Source organism: Notechis scutatus, chromosome 11, assembly GCF_049901735.1.
Source record: "Notechis scutatus isolate UNSWTSFEM ecotype Mainland chromosome 11, rNotScu1.2, whole genome shotgun sequence".
Classification (NCBI taxonomy): domain Eukaryota; kingdom Metazoa; phylum Chordata; class Lepidosauria; order Squamata; family Elapidae; genus Notechis; species Notechis scutatus.
The window spans coordinates 18,863,133-18,882,106 of NC_142019.1; the positions used below are offsets into that span (position 1 = coordinate 18,863,133).

Below are 18,974 nucleotides of genomic sequence, written 5' to 3' on the forward strand. Positions count from 1 at the left end.
TCTTTTGGAAGGCTTACATATTGGCAAAAAAAATCAGAAAATAAAATACAAGCTGAATAGTCAAGATCTTGTTGATGATCCCAGCTCTGTAAAGGACCTTGGAATACTCACCTCTAATGATCTAAGTGCTAGAGCCCACTGCAACTACATAGCCAAAAAGGCATTAAGAGTTGTTAACCTAATCCTACGTTGCTTTTTCTCTGGTAATATCACACTACTAACCAGAGCATACAAAACATTTGCTAGACCAATACTCGAATACAGTTCATCAGTCTGGAACCCACACTACGTATCTGATATTAGCACAATTGAGAAAGTCCAGAAATATTTCACAAGAAGAGTTCTCCACTCCTCTACTCGTTGTAGAATACCTTATGCCACTTGAAATTCTAGAACTAGAAAACCTTGAATTACGCCATCTTCGGTCTGATTTAAGCATGGTATATAAAATCATACATTGCAATGTCCTACCTGTCAATGAATACTTCAGCTTCAACCATAACAACACAAGAGCTCACAATAGATACAAACTCAAAGTAAACCGTACCAAACTTGATGGCAGGAAATACGACTTCAGCAACAGAGTGGTCAACGTCTGGAATACTCTACCCGACTCTGTAGTTTCTTCCCCAAACCCCAAAAACTTTAACCTTAGACTGTCTACTATTGACCTCCCCCCTTTCCTAAGAGGTCTGTAGGGGGCGTGCATAAGCGCACCAACGTGCCTACCGTCCCTGTCCTATTGTTTCTCTTATTCTTTTATTTTTCTTATATGTACCCATTTCATGTATTCACAACTATGTATACACTTATACTTTTTATCTTGTAAACAATTGGCAAATCAAATAAATAAATAAATAAATAAATAAAATAAAGGCACAGGAGGTCCAATATGAACGGCAGGTGAGTCCTCCTACGGATGGACTGCAAAAACAAGGCGGCCTCTTCTGTTTGGTGGCTGCGGCTGAGCCACAGCTGCTCAGAAGGGGGCGCTCCTGCTCCGTCTGAGGTGGTTTAAGGTGGTTTGTAAACAAGAAAGAAGGACTTGAATTCTGCGGTGGAACTAGGTAGATAGATAAAGCCATAACAACAACTGTTCCAGCTATTTCGGTCTATAAAGGATTTCTGGTTTATCACCTTCTTGGAAAGGCACGAGAGGGGGGATAACTTGTGTGTAAGGGACAAACTGCTTTAGTTTTCCTGTTTCTCTGCTTCTTCCCACCGATGGGAGGGAACTTAAGCTATTAACTCTATTCTCCCAGTTCTGGCAAACAAAACATACTGGAATAGGTGGCCTCTGAGATATCTAAGCCCCAAAGAAACAAGCTGGGGGGGGAAGGCTAAGTAAGCCCTTAGTTACCCATACTGGAATTCCCCTGGGTTTGTTCTTCCAGCTGAAACCACTGACCCAGACTTGCCCATTCAGGAAGGAACAAAACAGCCACAAAAGGTGGTCTCTCACTTCCAACCCTCACAGGACGACCAGAAGGACCCCGGTTGACCAATACCAAAGGCCACTGAAAGATACAGCAGCAGAAGGATAGCTGTGCTCCCGCTTTCCCTCCATGTTCCACCACGAGGGAGAGAGAGAACTGCAGACTGCAGCCTTCTTTAGGCCTAAATCCTAAGTGCCGAGGATCCAGACAACCTGCTTCTTCCTCTGTAATTGTGTGATAGAACATCAGGAGAATGTGGAAAGTCACAACAACAGTATTTCAATCCTGGGGTAGTAGAAAGCAGAAATTGAAAAAGGAATTCAGACAACTCCGCCTTGATTAGGTTAGATATAAGTGGGGCCATACTGACAGACTTTCAAGATTTTAATCCAATATTGAGTAACTTGCAAAACTATTTTTCAAGACTACGAGCAGCTCCTGTTTCCTGACTTTATCTCAGAGGATTGACAAGTTGCCGCTCACTGTTTTATCAATGTTCTTCCAAAAAGAAAAGTTGGATATACACTCGGAATTGCTGGATTGTCTTTTAAGATTGCTGGAACATCTCCCTTCCTGAAAAATACATTGCTCAAATCCAGTCACTGTTGCCTTCTTGATCCCTTAACCAGGAGGATTAGCGGTCAAGTTCACAAGTGATGGAACTTATGCCCAAAAGGAATTTGCTGCCTCGGGATCCTAAGGCTCAGTTAAGGTTGCTAGATGTGTCCTCCTGTGTCACCTCATAATCCTGCTGATCCAGCTTTCATTTTGAAAAAAAGTATGAGTGATTTAATCTATGAGATTACTGGCCAGATGTCTGCACATTACTGTTACTGGCTGTCCCAACCTACCATTACTTAACAGGGCCTGGGTTGCTATGAACCATGAAGCTGGCTGACAGTCTCCTGCAGATGTCATAAGGGTGGAGTTACGCTTCAACGCTCTGATCGCTAGAAAGAGTTGGTTCAACCTCAGATTGATTCATATGCCTCAGATGCAACCTCATTTTCCGACAACCTCACTCTAGGGATCTTTGTTTGCTTCATTTTCAATTCCTCAGAAAAGCAAAGAGTTGCCAGTGATCAATGGAGGGATTAAAGGTTACTCAGGCAACCCTATCAAACATCCAGGTCACTTCCACTGATCAGAGATTGATCAACAGAGTTCCCGATTGTTTGGAAATTCCTGAAAGGCTAACCAGAAACCCTCCAGTTCAATCTGGTATCTGCAGGTACCATGTTAATGAGCCACCAGCCTTCCCGGATGCTTTGACAGTCCTGATTCAATCCATCCTCATGAATAAATGACTGGTCCATGGACAGGTCTTCCCCAAACAATATCACATCTCTTCTGCTTTGAGGAAAGGTGTTGTTGCAGTGTTGGTCAGGCAATGATGACCTGGGAGATGCCCCTGATTGTCATGGTGGCCATTAATTCTTAAACTAGCTCAAACCCCAGAAAGGGAGGTTAAAATATATGCAATATGATGCTAAGTTCCACTCTGTTTTCAGAATTAAAAATGTACTTTTGTTCAAAACCACTGCTCTCCCTTAAATAATTCTTCATTTCTAAAATGAGGTGCTCCTCAACATTAGAACACACAGCCTATTAGTTTGGTTAAAGGTTGGCAACACATTGTCCTCCAGGGGTTTTGAACTTCCACACCAATGACGCATTCACATTACTGTGGCAGTTAAAGTTCAAACCGCACCCACTGGGGATACGCAGCTGATGAATGGCTGAAATATTCATCAGTTTTATTCTAGTCCTTCATGCAGATTATAATGTGCTACAATTCCTGCCACAATTTATGAATTTGTTATGAACTTTGTATCCAGCTGTTTGGAATCAGAACCTTTCAAGGAAGCTTATTAAGTCATGCTATTATTCCACTTTAATTTTTTTTCTCGTTAATAATGACAAGATTGTTATTATCAATAATAGAAAGACTTGTAAGCCTCACCGTGTTAAGAAATAACTTGGCTGCTGTTATTAATGCCAGCATGACAGCTGAAGCCAAGTTTCTCCAAAATGCATGAAGTTAGAACGGAATGCATATTAAACTCATCAATAGCAAGATGGTTTACACCACTGAATTCGAGAAGAGAGTGATAGTGTAGAGAGGGGCATGTAGACTGGTCAGGGGTGTCCAGAAGGGGGTCAAATAATTCATCCATAAGCCCTTTGTCAAAGCCCTGCCCCCACTTTTACACATATTATGGCACAATTTTAAAAAAGAGGCCGTTTTTTTTGACTGCGGGAGGGTGGCTGCTGTCTTGACTTTTTTGTTTCTTCCTCTCTGGGTGGCCTGGAAAGACATACCGTATCAGGGTCAGAAGAAATGTGAAAACTAGAGTCCACAGATGCCTATAATCCCAAAGGCGAGCTTTAGTTTCCGTTAGCATCTTCAGGTGATTATGAACTCCCAAGAGTCAAGTTGACAGGAGCAAGTGAGAAGAGGACCTGTGATCTACGGACTTACCTGGCGACTGGGATCCTCCTCTTTGAAGACAAAGGCGCTACGAAAACCTCTCTGCAAGGCAGCATTGAAGATGAATCTCAGGGTCTTGAATTTCAGCTGGACAGATAGGAGAGAATCATTGGCTCTCTTCACACATGATGCTAAGCCGTGTTTGATTTTAACTATAGCTTGGTGGAAGAAACCATAAATATGAAGTTCACACAATATACTGACCCAAATCAACAAACCATTCCTTAGAGCCTTGTGTGAACATGTTCTAATAGGGAGACGGGTCACCTAGTTTAGTCAGAATTGATTCACTCTCATTAATGATGGCCTACAGAGGCTAGAATGCTCTTTTGGATCAATGCACTGATCACATCCAAAAGAATTCTGCCTCCTGACACAAATGAAGGCAGAAAAATAGCCTGTCTTCTCTTCATCATTCCTTCCTAGACTCTCAGTGTGGTTTGATGTGTCCTTGGTTACAGAGCAGGGCTGTCAAACTCCCAGCCCGCTGGCTGGATGCCTCACGCGCTGGCCATGCCCATGGCCAGTTTAGCGAAGGGGGGAAAAAGTCCCGATATGTCACATGACACTGCCATAATGCTGCAAGTTTGACACCCCTGTTACAGTGACTTGGCAGATAGGGAAAGGCAGGAAAAGGGGTATCCTGCGATTGGGGAAACATAAAATCTGCGAAATGGGACGTCATCACTGGTGAGACTTTCCAGCTACTTTCTTGCCAATTTCAGTACTGCTTCCATGTTTACCCTATTAAATTTTTTTAATGGTAGAGAATCACACGTTTGTTTCTTTGAAATATAATCTCTTTTAAAATTTCCTTGAAGTTTTATGTTCATCTTAAATCCCAGCTGCTCCTGGTAGGACCACATTCTCTCTTTGCAGTTAGCCAGCAACTAATGCGGACTCTGGAAACTTTCGTTCCCCAGCTGGGCTAAGAACTCTGGCTTTGGGATAACTATTATTACCACTGAAAGCCAAGTTAGTGCGGAAGGAAAAAATCTGACCAGCGCCCCACCCGTAGGAAGAAACGCAGAGGTGGCATTCAGACGGTTCTGACCAGTTCTGGAGAGAACTGGTAGCGGAAATTTTGAGTAGTTCAGAGAACTGGCCAATACCACCTGTGACTGGTCCCTCCCAGATCTCTTCTCTGCCTCCCATCGAGTCCCAGCTGATCGGCTGAGTCTCCTTTGGTTGCCCTGCACAAGAGAACGGAGCTGGAAAGCAGGTTAGTGGGGTGTGGCGGGAATGGGATTTTGCAGCATCCTTCCTTTGCCATGCCTACTAAGCTACGCCCACCAAGCTGCACCCACATAATCGGTAGTGAAAATTTTTTAATCCCACCACTGAAGAAACGCCAGAGCAGGACCTAACATTTATTGCTTGCGTTGGCTCTTAGAAAGATGGCAATTTGCATCTTGACCATACCATTCTTAGGGTCCTCATCCACAAATTTCCATATAAGAGGAAGCTGACTTCTTCATTGGCAGCCAGATTCACACTGCAGTCGATTGAAATCACATCAGAATTACTGTAGTTCTGGAACAAAAAGACAAGTGAGGTTTGGTGGAATGTAAGATATTGGGCCATTTCCCCCCTTTAACCTGGAAGTCCTTTGATTGATAGAATTTCCTTCAAAATGGCTGCATGAACTCATTTAAACATCTATCTGAGGCCATCTACATGACGCTGCTGGGTGAGGTCAGCTGACAATTTGGGATAAAGTATCACCAATATATAGATGATACCCAGCTTTAATCTCCCCCTTGGTTGCCTGAGTGATGCTGTGGGTTGTCCCAGTGTCTGGAGGTTGTGGGGTGCTGGATACGGTGCAACAGGCTTTGGGTCAATCTAGGCAAGATGGAGAGGCTCTGGGAGTGGACCTTCTGGTCTGGGAACCTTCCATCATAGGTCTTGGATGGGGGGGGGCACCATCTCAGTCAGACATAATGCATAATCTTGGGGGGTCCTGCTTGAAGACCAAGTGACAACTGTATGTAGGAAGGCCTTTGCATACCTTCAGGCCGTGTGCCAGCTACGTCTGCTCCTAGATGAGTAGGGGGAGGGGTCCTGCTATCACTCATGCCCTTGTCACCTCTTGTCTGGGCTACTACATGCACTATACATGGGTCTACCCTTGAAGAGCATTCAGAAAGTTCAGCCAGTGTAGAATGCATCAGCATGAGGTACCTAAATGGTGCCGTGTTGATGATTTTATATGTTGCATAATCTTAGCCATAAAGTACTAATGATCTGGCAAATGGGCTGAGGAGTGAGGAATATTTTGCAATGCTCCTGCACAAAAAGAGGTCATATATGAAGCTATATCTGATTCAACTAGGAACCTCAGTTTCTGGTAAACTGATTTGCACCTGACTCTCCAAACAGTTGCATTTGTTTAGTATTTTTTAACCAAACGGAATGAACTTTGTATGCATAGAAAAGCTGCGTAGATAAAATCAAGCCAATGTTAAATTTTATAGTTTCACCCCCACACACATTATATACGTGAACAGTATACATGTATAAACGATCAGCTTGAATCAATCCACTGTAAGAAAGGCCTCTTCGGTGAAGATTATGGACCCTCATCTACCAGGCTGGAGGGAGTGACTGGCCCAAAGTCTTCCAAGGAGCTTCTAAGGTTGAGGAGGGAACTTCTGAACCTGGGCCTTTCCATTCCTAGTCTAGCATCTTCACCATGTTATTTTTCACACATATGTACAGTATAGGGGTGTATGTGCCAATTATGTGTTAGATTCTATAACTTATTCAGCATTTGCTCCTTCTCTTGGATTAACTGTGCCAAATTCCAGCAGATAGATGTAGACGTTTACATGTTATGAGTTGCTACAGAGTTAGATGAGAAGTCTTACTAATCTTTGAGGGTCTGGAGGGAGAGTAGCCTTTTTTTTAAAAAGGACAAATATTGTGCTTCTTGTTGAGAAATTTTCAAATGAGAGGACTGGTGAAAGGGTTTTGTTTTATACCAAACACCACTGAAGCTAATTTTGAACTGGGAAGGGTGGGAACTACCCAAGAAATCATTTTATTAGCATCACTGGTAAGCTCTTCAAAGCTGGACTGCTCCCTTGATAAACTGTGGTCCAAAAATAGGAAAATGCACATGGGAAGACAGAACTCGAGATTGCTCCCTGAAGCATAGGAGTTGGTCAGCCACTGATAAATACTTCCTGTGATTGAAACTTGGAAGATAGAAATGTCAATCTCTACTCTATAGAAAAGCTGTCAGATAGAGCAGGGGTCCCCAACCACCGGTCCGCGGACCGGTACCGGTCCGTGGAACAAATCCTACCGGGCCGCTGGCTTGCTGTGCGCCGCCATCTTGTTTTGATGAAAAAGTGCTTCGGTGAGCTTTTCCGGGTAGAAAGCTCAGCTCGGAAGCACTTTTTCATCAAAACAAGATGGCGGCGCCCAGCTGATGGCGGTACCGGGCCGCGGCATAAAAAAGGTTGGGGACCACTGAGATAGAGTGCCTAAGCTTCTCCAGCTCTCCAAAGATCTAGAGTGGGTTGTTGGTGTTTCAGAGGGTTACTCTTTGTTGTGCAGCCTGACGCAAGACAACCGTGCTCAGCCATAGAACCTTCACCACCATGTTGTGATACTGAAAGGGCTCACCATCTGGGGATGACGGCCTAAATCTTCATCTGAGGGGGTCCTTCGGTAGTCTGTGTTATTGCCTCCAACATTGCAGACCATACCATTCTATGAGAGAGAGGGGGAGAGAGGAGTCATTCATCAAATAAACACATGCTTTGGTTTATTTTGAGGCCTGGACCTCAAGAGGATATGCAAAACCAATGCTGTGACTTTAAGGAGGCAGGCATTCCATCCACAATCACTCCAGAAGAATGTGATTACACTCTTTACAATCCACTGTTAAATGCTACTTTGGCCACAAAAACTCTTGGATCTCTTCTCTTGGGGTCTTAATATTTTCCATCTGTCCTGCTTGTACAGAGGAATACTATAGAATATGAGGACCTCTTTTAGTTTCGTATAGCGATTGGGAAGAATCAAGAAAATCCAACTCATGAAAAGGGGAGCCATTAAACGGTTTTCTACAGTATTTCACTGCTTCCATCTAGTTCCTGTTTGGACCTTCTCTGACAGCTGCTGGAATTATAACTTTCAACACTGCATGTTTTCATTGTTTTTTAAATTTTTATTTACTGTATTTTCTTCCCAATTTTCAGATCACTGTTGATTTTGGAAGTGGTTCCCATCACTTTGGGGGCAGGACTGTTCCAAATTGTTCCAAAACACGAAATAAGGAAAAAGTGGTTTAAATTACAAGGAAGATTTTGAATGAAATCCATGAAAAATTTCCAAATTGATAAGACAATAGAAACAGCTGCCTCAAGATGGAGTGGTGGCTTTAAACAGAGACTGGCCTGCTGCCTGTCAAAGATGGTGTAGGGCAGGGGTGTCCAACCTTGGCAATTTTAAGACTTGTGGACTTCAACTCCCAGCAAAGCTGGCTGAGGAATTCTGGGAGTTGAAGTCCACAAGCCTTAAAGTTGCCAAGGTTGGACACCCCTGGTGTAGGGCATCCCTGGGCAACAGATTAGATCAGGTGATCTCAATACCTTTCCCTCCTATGGGGGAAAGTCTACAAACTATTTGGGCAAAGCACCAGTAATTGAAGGAGATCCTCAGGGCAGGAGATAGAGGAGGTCCGTTGGCCTGATCACAGCCACAATAGCAGCAGGGACTTTGTGGGCATCCTAGTCTGTGCCAAAACCAGCATTTCCTCTCCATTAGCATGAAGACCATCCAAAAACAACCAGGCTAGTTATGAGGGTTGGTGGTCATAGAAAAGATTGACTTTGGACTGCTTATTTTGAACTTTGCTTTAAACCTTTCTGGAAGTAAAAACCTACATTTACTGTACAGTGTATCTGTGTGCTGTGTGTGTATTATTCAAACACTCCTCTCAAATACGACTCCCTGTATGCGCTCGTTCTCCTAACGGGGAATTACCTCAACAAATCTGGTTCTGAATTGGCTTAATTTTTGAATGTGTTTACTACTTGGAATAATAAAATGAAGCTGTTCTGACCAAGGTTTCCTGAGGCAGTAACAATCACACGCTGTTCCCAAAAACCTTGTTCTTATTTCAATGGCTATGAATTATATGATTTAACAGCCCGTAATGAGTCCCAAACAGTTTATGAATAGTCCAACAGAAGTCTGCTGTAGTCTTTCGGGATAAGGCTGATAAGCACCCACCTTTATCTCCCTTGAAATGCTGCCAACGACTAAATTGCCAATTAGCTGTACAAGGCCAAATGGAGCAGAGTCAACATGGATCTTCAGAGTTTAAACTGACCAGAAAGTACAAAGTTGCTTCCTGCAAAGGCTCCTGTCCCTTTACTCCTCTTTTATGTCTTATGGAAGGAGCCAATCATCTCCAAGCCTTACTCTTGAGTTACCCCTTTTGCCTTAACTGTTCTTGCCTTCTGGCAGCTCTGTGCAAGTGCGCACTGGGAACAGGCAGCCCTGTTCCTCTGCCTTGCTGCTGCCAGATTCTGGAGGTTCTGGAGTCAGCACATAACTCCCAGATGGCCCTGGCCCCATCTCTGTGTCGGACACAGATCCCTCATCCAAGTCCTCCCCAGACTCCAGGACTGGCTCATGCTCCTCCCCACTGTCCGATTCTGCTGCCAGTTCTGCAGGCCGCCAGCGGACCACAACAAAAACAACACACTAAATATACACTAAAACTCCCAAAACAAAACTAAAAAAACACATCAAAACTAACCATATCTGGCATGTTGTGTGAATGTGCTTGGTCTTTCACTGACCTGCATGTAATGGCTGGGAAAACTGTAACAGGAGGGCAGCCTATTATTAAGGAAACAATGACATGTGCCCACCTGAGAAGAACAATGCCATCCCTAACTGTCATCTTTATTCAGTAGCTAGGTAGATGATGTGCTTTCTCTTGAGGTATCGGATTGATTGTTCAAGCTCATTTCTTGAGGTTCTCTAACACCAAAATAATTAGTAGCAACTCTGGATACCTCTGGTCCATGGAAGCCTGTTAGCTGCAGAAGGCGATTCCCTCCTCGTGTGGCTACCGGGACTGTGATTTTGATAACTATCCCATCAACAGGGAAGAGGCCCAGATTCTGTAGCTGAAGGGAAAAAGTAGCATGTGACCCTCTTCTGCAAGAAGCCATCTCCCCTTCCCAATATGTTGCTTACAACAAAAATGAATTTACCTTAAAAGTGCAATTAAATGGTGGGCCAATTCTATCGTACGTCTGCAGAGAATTGTTGGGTTCGATCTCATAATAGTTCTGGCTGGAACTCCTGAACAGCAGCAAAAAAAAAAAGGAGAACCCAATCAAAATAAAAATTGATCCCACTGCTCAGAAGGCCTGAACAGATAGAACACACACCGTCATTTCCAGAATGATGAATTATAGCGGCACAAAACTCACTCTGTACAATATCCAAAATACCTGGTGAAAAGGAGATCGGTTTCATATTTCAGCTGAAATTTGAGGAGAGCAGAATTGTCCTCTTTCGTGGTTTCTTGTTCATCGCTGTCACTAGAACGTGGAGATGGAACCAGAGATCTATTTAGAGACCATCCCATAAGAAAGGTACAATGCTGATGGGCCATAAAGTGATAGCTACCATCTCCTAGGGGAGGCACTGACTCCTTATTTCGAACCTCACTGACTTTTACTATGAGCAGTTAGACTCATAAACAGACCCCCACCCAGCTCAGTTTTTCCTTTGTGCAATTAATGCCTATATTTTCTCTGGTCTCCTTCCCAAGGGAAGCAATTTCTGTCTACTGAAGTCTTGGTGATTTTGGCCGGAGACAGCGCCTTCTCTTGCCAGTGCTGTCCTGGCTTAATAAGCGCATTACAGACATGTCAAAGCTGATCTTTGCTTCATATGAGTCAACATTCCTAGCTGAAGCAAGGAGAAAAATGTGTTTTTTCCACCACTGGCTGGAATTAGGGATTTGATACTATCCTGGGATCTGTTCCATCTGCAATTTGCTTGACTTGCTATTTTTTTCAAGATATGCAGCTGGAGAGTTGCAACTTAAACACACCAACTTTTCCTCTTATTAGGAAAGAGGGACACTTAGAAGTAAAAGCGCGCTGTGAGAGTGACATGAAGATTGCATTAAGTTTAAAAACTAATCTGCAGCTTCTGGGGACATCATTAACACATGTTTTTTTGGCAACAGTATGGAGGTGGTTTGCCATGGCCTCTTCCAGCTTCAGTTATGGTGTGTGAAAAAAAATAATGTCTAGAATTTGAAAAAAAAAAATGGAAACAGATCAGCCAAAACTGGATATAAATATTCACTTTCTTTTAGCTGTAATGGGCAAAACTCGTTCTTCAGCCTTATATTTCACTTCCCTTGTATATTTTTATTCCTGAAAGGTAAAATACAAGTAAAGGATAACTACTGTCCAAGTTGGAAAAATTTCTCAGCGTTGTAAATCCCTGTTGCTTAAGAGTAGTTAGAAGGAAGCTCTGAGGTCGTCAAGTCCTTAGTCCCATGGTTTGTTTTACTGGTAGCACCAATTTGCATATATTATTGTGCTGCTTTCAAATTATAACATGGCATTATGAATATCATTGGCTGAGTATTTTCCACATATGAGTTTGTGTCTGGGAGTGGGAGATGGTTGCAAACAGCTGTGGTGGCGCAAGTGGTTAGGATGCAATGATTAGAGCCCTGGTAGCGTGGTGGTTGCAATGCAGCATTGCAGGCTAACTGTGCCCACAGCCAGGCACAGTTTGATCCTGACCAGCTCAAGGTTGACTCAGCCTTCCATCCTTCTGAGGTGGGTCAAAGGAGGACGCAGATTGTTGGGGGCAAGAGGCTGACTCAGTAAACTGCTTAGAGAGGGCCATAAAGCATCATGAAGCAGTATATAAGTCTGTGTGCTATTGTTATCTCACACTTCCAGGAAGAGCATACTATAATTCCCTTTAGGTGAATGGCAAAGCTAATACTTCACTTGTGTGAGCTTGTAAACTGAATGATTTTTTAAAAAGAAACTAGAACTCTGTTTTATAAAAGTGCCATTCCAAGCAATGCATTTGGGTTTGTAATAGTATTTATTGCCAGCAAATCCATTTAATGTGAAAACACTTCCAAAGGCAAAATTAGGCCTGTGGGAACTGCCCAGGAGTCAGTACAATATCAGTATTCTATAGTGGAACTGGAAAAACTCCTCATTTCCCAGGATAAATTTTAACTTCCGAGCATTTCAAGAAGTAATCTATATGTCCAGGTTATTTTCCAAAGCACCTCAAGGCCAGACAAGAAATAATAGATGGAAACTGATCAACCTAGAAATAAGGAGGAATTTTCTGACAGTGAGAACAATCAGCCAATGGAACAGAAGTTGCCCTCGGAAGTTGTGGGAGCTTCATCCCTGGAGGCTTTCAAGAAGAGACTGGACTGTCAGAAATGGTGCAGGGTCTCCTGCTTGGGCTAGATGACCTACAGGGTCCCTTCCAACTCTGTTATCCTGTTCTACAACTTTCTAATTACTTTGCAGCACTTTCTTTTTAACTTTAGCCCTTGAGATGTAGCTTTGCTGTTCTTTGATGTATCTGCTGAACTGGGGTTTGGAGGGGCCTGAGGATGTCTAGCCTTGATCAGAATTTCAGGGAGAAGAGGGAATGTGGCCTGTTGTCCTCCCAAACTTTTGACACCCATGTTTCCAAGGAGTGTTTTCATGGCAAATCGCCTGAGGAGGGGGCATGGTTGACAGCTGTCTTGTCACAGGAGGAGGAAACCAGGAACAGTTACAAAGATGAAGCCAGGGGGAGAAGTCTATTTGTGGGTGGTGAAGGGACACGGGTGAGTGAGAGAGAAAAAAAGCAAATGATCAGGACCGGGTAATAGAAGAAGTTAAAAAAAATAATTACTAACCTGCTGGCATTCAAAAATATCTCCAGGTTTTGGAGGAAGATTGACTTTTTGAACTCGAAATCCAAGCGAAAAGCAACCTGTAGAGATCAGAACAGATTTAGGACATTAAACAAAGTATTTCTGCCAGCATTTCCTTTTATACTATCCATTATACTGCCAGTTTATACTGCCTTGGTAAGACCACACTTGGAATATTGCATCTAATGTTGGTCACCATAATATTAAAAAGATGTTGAGATTCTGGGATGAGTGCAGAGAAGGACAACAAAGATGATTAGGGGGACTGAAAACTAAAACATATGGAGGAATTGGGTACGCTCAGTCTAGCGAAAGGAAGGAATAGGGGGTGACATGATAGCAGTATTCCATGATTTGAGAGGCTACCATAAAGATGTGTGTGTGAGGGGGTGTCAACCCATTTTCCAAAGCACCAGAATGCAAGACAAGAAGCAGTGGGTGGAAACAAAGAGAGAAGCAACCTAGAACTAAGGACAGTAAGAACGATCAGTGGAACCATTTGCCTTCAGAAGTTGTGGCTTCTCCATCTCTGGAGGCTTTTAAGAAGGGACTGGCACAACCATTTGTCTAAAATGATATAGGGTCTCCTTGCTTGAGCAAAGGGCTGGGTTAGAAGATCTCCAAGGTGCCTTCCAACTCTTATAATGAGCCACCTTAAGTCCCAGGCTGGTAGGCCATGTGACTGTTTTTACTCTGTTTCTTAGTAGACGTACGTTGTGTTAAGCCTAACATTTGGGGAAAGGAAAGAAGTGTATAATGTAACTGCAAAAAGGGTTAATATAAGTATTCCTAGCCTGTGATCGGGATGAATAATGCAAAGTTCTACCCAATCTGATACAGCAACTGAAGGTGTCCAAAAGTGCATGACGACCTCCAAAGCGGACCTTTCTCTCTAGAAGGAACCTCAAGAAACCTTTTGGTGAGTAGGAATGTCTGCAAGGATGGGGTCAAAATAGTTACCAGTCACAATGGAGACATTGAAGTTTACATGCAACCCCCACGAAAAAGGTCAGGGCTTCAATTGTGCTGCTGAGCTGCCATTTTAACTTTCTTGGCCCACTGTAGATGCCCCTGCTTTCCTCTTAAACCCTTTTGATTATGGGAAGTCTTTTTATTACTAATTTTTAAAGAAAGACCTTGGAAGAATTGAGTGCCTTCTTAACTCCCCCACCTCACCCCAGTCACAGTCACAGTCACAATTGGTCCTTTTTCCTTATGCATTAAAGAAAAAACAACAAAGCAGCGGCAGCAGGATCATATTCTCTAATGGTATCATCCTTCAAGTTCATTTGAAGGAAACTTTAGTTAGTTGCATTTTCTGAACTGTTCTTTATTTGATTGTTAACAAATGTACTCCTTTGGAATCTGTGGTTGTTTTTCATCATAAACCTGTTTCTCATTTTTGCAATTCAGTCAAGACTGGCTTGTTGCAATTCACAGGGAAATTAATAGTTTTATTTATCCAAACATACATAGAATATTGTACTTTTCTTTGCTGTTACAAATCATTGTAACAGCACAATGTTATACAAAATATTTAGGAAACTGCACCTAATTTTTACAATGCATTTTCTTAATATTGTTGCAACCATTGTTCTATTTATTTTTATTTATTATTTATTTATTTTATTTTGTCAAGCGATTATTAGATAACAGGTGTAAGTATAAACATGGCTATGAATACATGAAATTGACAGAAATAAGAAAAAAAAGAAACAATAGGACAGGGATGGTAAGCACGTTGGTGCGCTTATGCACGCTCTCTAAGTTATGTTCAAGACAATAGATAAATAGACAGACAGACAGATACAGACAGATGGACGGATGGATGGACAGACAGACAAATAGACAGACAGAGACACAGATTGATTTTGGAAGTGGCTTGGTCCTCATTTTACCGACTTGGGAAGGCTGAGTCGACCTGGAGCCAGTCAGGATTGAACTGCTGGCAGAGAGCTGAATTAGCCCGTAATACTGACCACTGCGCCACCACAGCTTCTTCAATGAAGATGGGCTAGCAATCCCTTTTGAAACAGGGCATGGAAGCACTTTGTTTTGATGGAAGCTGATTGGAGAAGATGCAATGCATTTGATTGGTTTAATAGGGTCTTTATTTGCCCTGGGTGGAATGGGTTGGCAGTGGTTGCCAAAAATATGTTTTGAATACATTTGAATTACAACAGTTTGCATATAAATGTGTGTGGGTTGGGAGAAAGCATGCGTGCCATCCAGCGCTTTGAAGTAAGTTGTTTATAAATATTTTTTAAAATTAGAAATAAATGAAAAGCTGCTGTACAGTAAAAGAAGCCTTCGCTCTCCAGGTTCATATATTAGAATATCATAAATTAGACGATTCTCAGTTCTCCAGGTCATGGTTGCCTTGCAGGTGGTTTTTTTTCAAGAAGCAACTGGACTTCCTGGTTTGTCATTAAGATGTACAATATCTGATGTATGTGTCAAAAAATCAGGATGGTGATCTAAGCTCTGCCCCCTTTTAATGGCCCCGTAAAGCTGACGATAGTGGGGTTTTGCTTGCCTTCACACAAATTACAGTCCCCCATCCTTGCCAAAGCAAAGCCATTCAGCCTGGTCCACTTCTCGTCCCTTGTTTGCAAGTTGGAATTAAAAAGAAAGGAAAAAAACAACCCATCATGATGGGGCTGGTTGGAGGAGGGTTCTCCTCAGATTTCATCTCCCAGGTATCGGTGGGGCTTGTTTTGGAGCCAATCCAGTGGATCCAGCCCCCTTCTCCATTTATTCAGGCCTTCCAAGTGGGCTGGTAGGGATCAGGGATGGGTGGGTATAAAACCAAAATAGAGGGAATATCTATTTTTATTAGGATCTAGTCTCAAGAGGATCAATTAACCCACAGCCAGTAGTTCTCACAATATGGCAGATGTGGTGTTGTGTGTTAATATACCCTATGCAAACATGGCTCTGTTTAAAGTTGTATATCTCTGCTTCTGGGGATAGTTAAGTTGATAACTAGATTACTAGTTAATTAAAACATGCTACTATCACACTGACCCAGTTAAACATGTTGTGAGAATACAGCCAATGTGTGGGCACATAGCAGGAAGGAGCACACTGTAGCTGCAGCTCCTTTTTTTTTTTTAACCTTGGGTGTGTCTGTACAATTGTATCGTTCAAAATTCCTGCAAAATGCTGAAAGTTGGTGGTGTTATTTCCAGTTGATTTTCAGCAGAAATGAAACAACAACAAACAATGAAAAAAGAGATTCATTTCTCTCCACAATGCTTAAAATGTCAATAAAAGTCTTCCCCCTCCACATAAAAAAGCCAGGTTCCAAAGTTAAATGTTTTAATTTGGCACTACGTTGTATAGCTCTTGGATGCTGAAAATAATAATTTTAAAAGCGTGCTCCCTTGAGCCATCCTGGTTTATCAATAGAGCAGAAGTAGAACCCCAGTTCTCCAAAACAGGGGCATTAAATGGAATGCGAGTGAGTCCCTTTTAATGGAGTCCCATAGAGGAGACCAAGACCAGGCCTTCCAAGGGGCTTCGAGCTATGGCTTTGGGGCCCAGCTTGTAGGAGGAATTGTTTGTCCGTAGATGGGAGAAGGGGGAAGGAAAGGCACCTCTGAAGTGAGAAGCAGGGGAATTATCACAATTTCCCGGTGAATTATAGCAGCCTGCCATTCAACATTTTGACTGGACAATATTTAAATCAGAATTGCCCCAGGTAGTCAGTATTGACCCCCAAAGATCAATACTTAAATTCTAAATATCAGAAACATTAGAGTAATAAATTTATCTGATTCCCTGAACTTTGAAAATCTGTTCTCAGAGTTTTCAGCTTCCGTTTCTCAAACTATTGCTTTGTTTATATTTTATTTCAGAAGGAAATAGCCACAAAATAATCATCTGCATTCTTTGTTATGCTACTGCTGGAACAGTTTATAATATTCTGGACTAAAATTTCATCTCTGTTTAGGCTTTTGGGAGGTTAGAACTTTTAATTGATCCTTAACATAAAGAAGCCATAGAAGATAAAGTACTATTTATCTGGTAAGACTTCTGACAACTCAAACTTTCAGCAACCTTTGTGTTCCTCCATCTCCCCAAAAAGTCATTAATGAGAAGGAAATGAAACTGGGACCCAAACTGTCAACAGTCATTCAAAAAACTTGGATTAAAAAAAATTAAATTGCTTGATTAAGGGAGAAATCTTTTAGCTTTGTCTTCTAGTTTTTAACCGGCTGCCCAAAGACTGTTTAAGATGCTGGACCATCTTAATGCAGTTGAAACCTCTTGGCCAAACCTATTATTTTCTTATTTGGCAATAAAGATTTGGAAAAGCTAATATTAATCTGCCAGTTTTTCATGGTTCTGGAATTCTTAACAAACTCTTCTGGCTTGGAAAGCAACGGCAATTAGGTGGTGTGGAATCTGTGTTCAGCAGCATTACTCAGTCAATGTCTGGACAGAGTCAGTCTTTAATTTCATGCTCTGGAGTTATCTTTGGTCACGCAGATACAGCTCATGTAGTTCTTCCTAGCATACAAACCCTCTGCCAAGCTTCCATGTAATATAATGGATATTTATAAAGGCATCAATCTCAATGAGTTTTAGTCATTGAGTTTTTTTATCCTGGCTTACTAGCAGAGATCTATCAGGATACCGCAAACCTATGTTCATCATCCTTTTTCTGAGCAGGACAAATAGAAAGAAGGCAAGTTTTTCAGTAAAGTAACAAGGGTTTCTCAGCTGCTCAAAAATTTATCCAATCTTATATTTGTACATGAAGATGTTGCTGAAAAATAACGCTTAGAGAAATATGTGGAGGCATGTGAGAAGTAGATTCTGGTATGAGCCCACTTGAATCTGTATTTGCCTTCTGGCTCTGACTGTTGATTCTTGAGATTCTCATAAAACTTGAAGTTGTTCCTGTCAACCTATTCTCATCCAGGGTCCACTCCAACAAAAAACTTCATGATAAGATGGAAACCAACGGTACTTCTCCTATTAGCCTTAAAAGACACAGCTGCAAAAGGCTATTTTGTCCATCCTGTTTCTTCGTTTCTACTGATAGCTATCCAGTGAGGGGATAGCTGAAGGATAGCACATATATCACCCATCCGCAAAAGGACCAAAATCATCAATTACTGTTCCTTACAAGCAAAAAAATCAGCTTGGCCTAAGATGGATATTATAAATGTCACATTTCTGGCTATGAAATACTGGACTCCTTTGTCTCTTTCTCTTTCCTTGCCATATCTCTAGAATGTGACCCAAATATTAATTGATGTGAGCTGTTCTGGGAAGCAGCAACTGTGTAAAAAGCAGAATTCTTTAAAAATGCAGAAAAGGAATCACTTATTCAACCCTAGGCTGATAGGCGTGTTTCATTTAGGAATCTCTAGTTACCTTTGCTTTGGCTCGGAAGAAGGGATAGCTGACATTGCAAAGTTTGCTGTTTGAATGTTTCTCCTCAGACATACATTCTATGTTAATGTCCGGGTCATCCTGAAACGAAAGGGAAAGGATGCAGATTTCAAGTTAAGGCTCATTCTGTAAATTTACATGCAACTATAATAATAGAACAGTAGAGTCTAGATGCTTACTCAAAGCACAAAGGACCAGATTCAAAATAGCATAATTTGGACACATTGTGGAATGACCTACTGTGGCTCTCTTGAGAATAATATAACGCTGGGACAGGGAAAAAGGGATTGTTCAGCACAAGATGGATGAATTACAGCTATGACAGATACACCATTGGAAGGCCAAATGATCCATTTATGCCACAGAAGAGTTTAGAACTTCAGGTGGCCCCTGAAACCCTTGAGACCCTGAAACCCTGCCTAGGCACATCCAAAAATCACTGCCAACCTGAAAGATTAATGTGGCAGAAATGGGAAATTATCCACAACATGAGAAGTAATCACAGTAAATAAAGCCTCCTTTAAATTTTGATCCCCACTGCCATCTACAGTGCCCATTATTCTCGATGGAATACAGAAAGGGTTTGCTATAGTTTTCTTCCAGAATGTTATCTCAGCATTCCAATCTCAGCTGCATTGTTAGAACTTTCTAGTAGTCCAACACAGTTTTTCTATGATCCACCTAG

The 18,974-nt window shown here is 42.0% G+C and overlaps 1 protein-coding gene across 1 annotated transcript in view; it reads right to left on the reverse strand.

Moving 5' to 3' along the window:
• The window catches only part of ITGA11 (integrin subunit alpha 11), an 86,894-nt gene that overhangs the window by 3,774 nt on the left and 64,146 nt on the right, over positions 1 to 18,974 (reverse strand). The window contains exons 21-28 of the mRNA XM_087972965.1: positions 18,272 to 18,370; positions 12,866 to 12,942; positions 10,413 to 10,502; positions 10,170 to 10,260; positions 9,969 to 10,082; positions 7,561 to 7,647; positions 5,350 to 5,460; positions 3,919 to 4,014 (exon numbers count right to left, since the gene is read on the reverse strand). Of these exons, the coding sequence (XP_087829091.1) occupies positions 3,919 to 4,014; positions 5,350 to 5,460; positions 7,561 to 7,647; positions 9,969 to 10,082; positions 10,170 to 10,260; positions 10,413 to 10,502; positions 12,866 to 12,942; positions 18,272 to 18,370 (765 nt within the window). The remainder of the gene's footprint in view (positions 1 to 3,918; positions 4,015 to 5,349; positions 5,461 to 7,560; positions 7,648 to 9,968; positions 10,083 to 10,169; positions 10,261 to 10,412; positions 10,503 to 12,865; positions 12,943 to 18,271; positions 18,371 to 18,974) is intronic.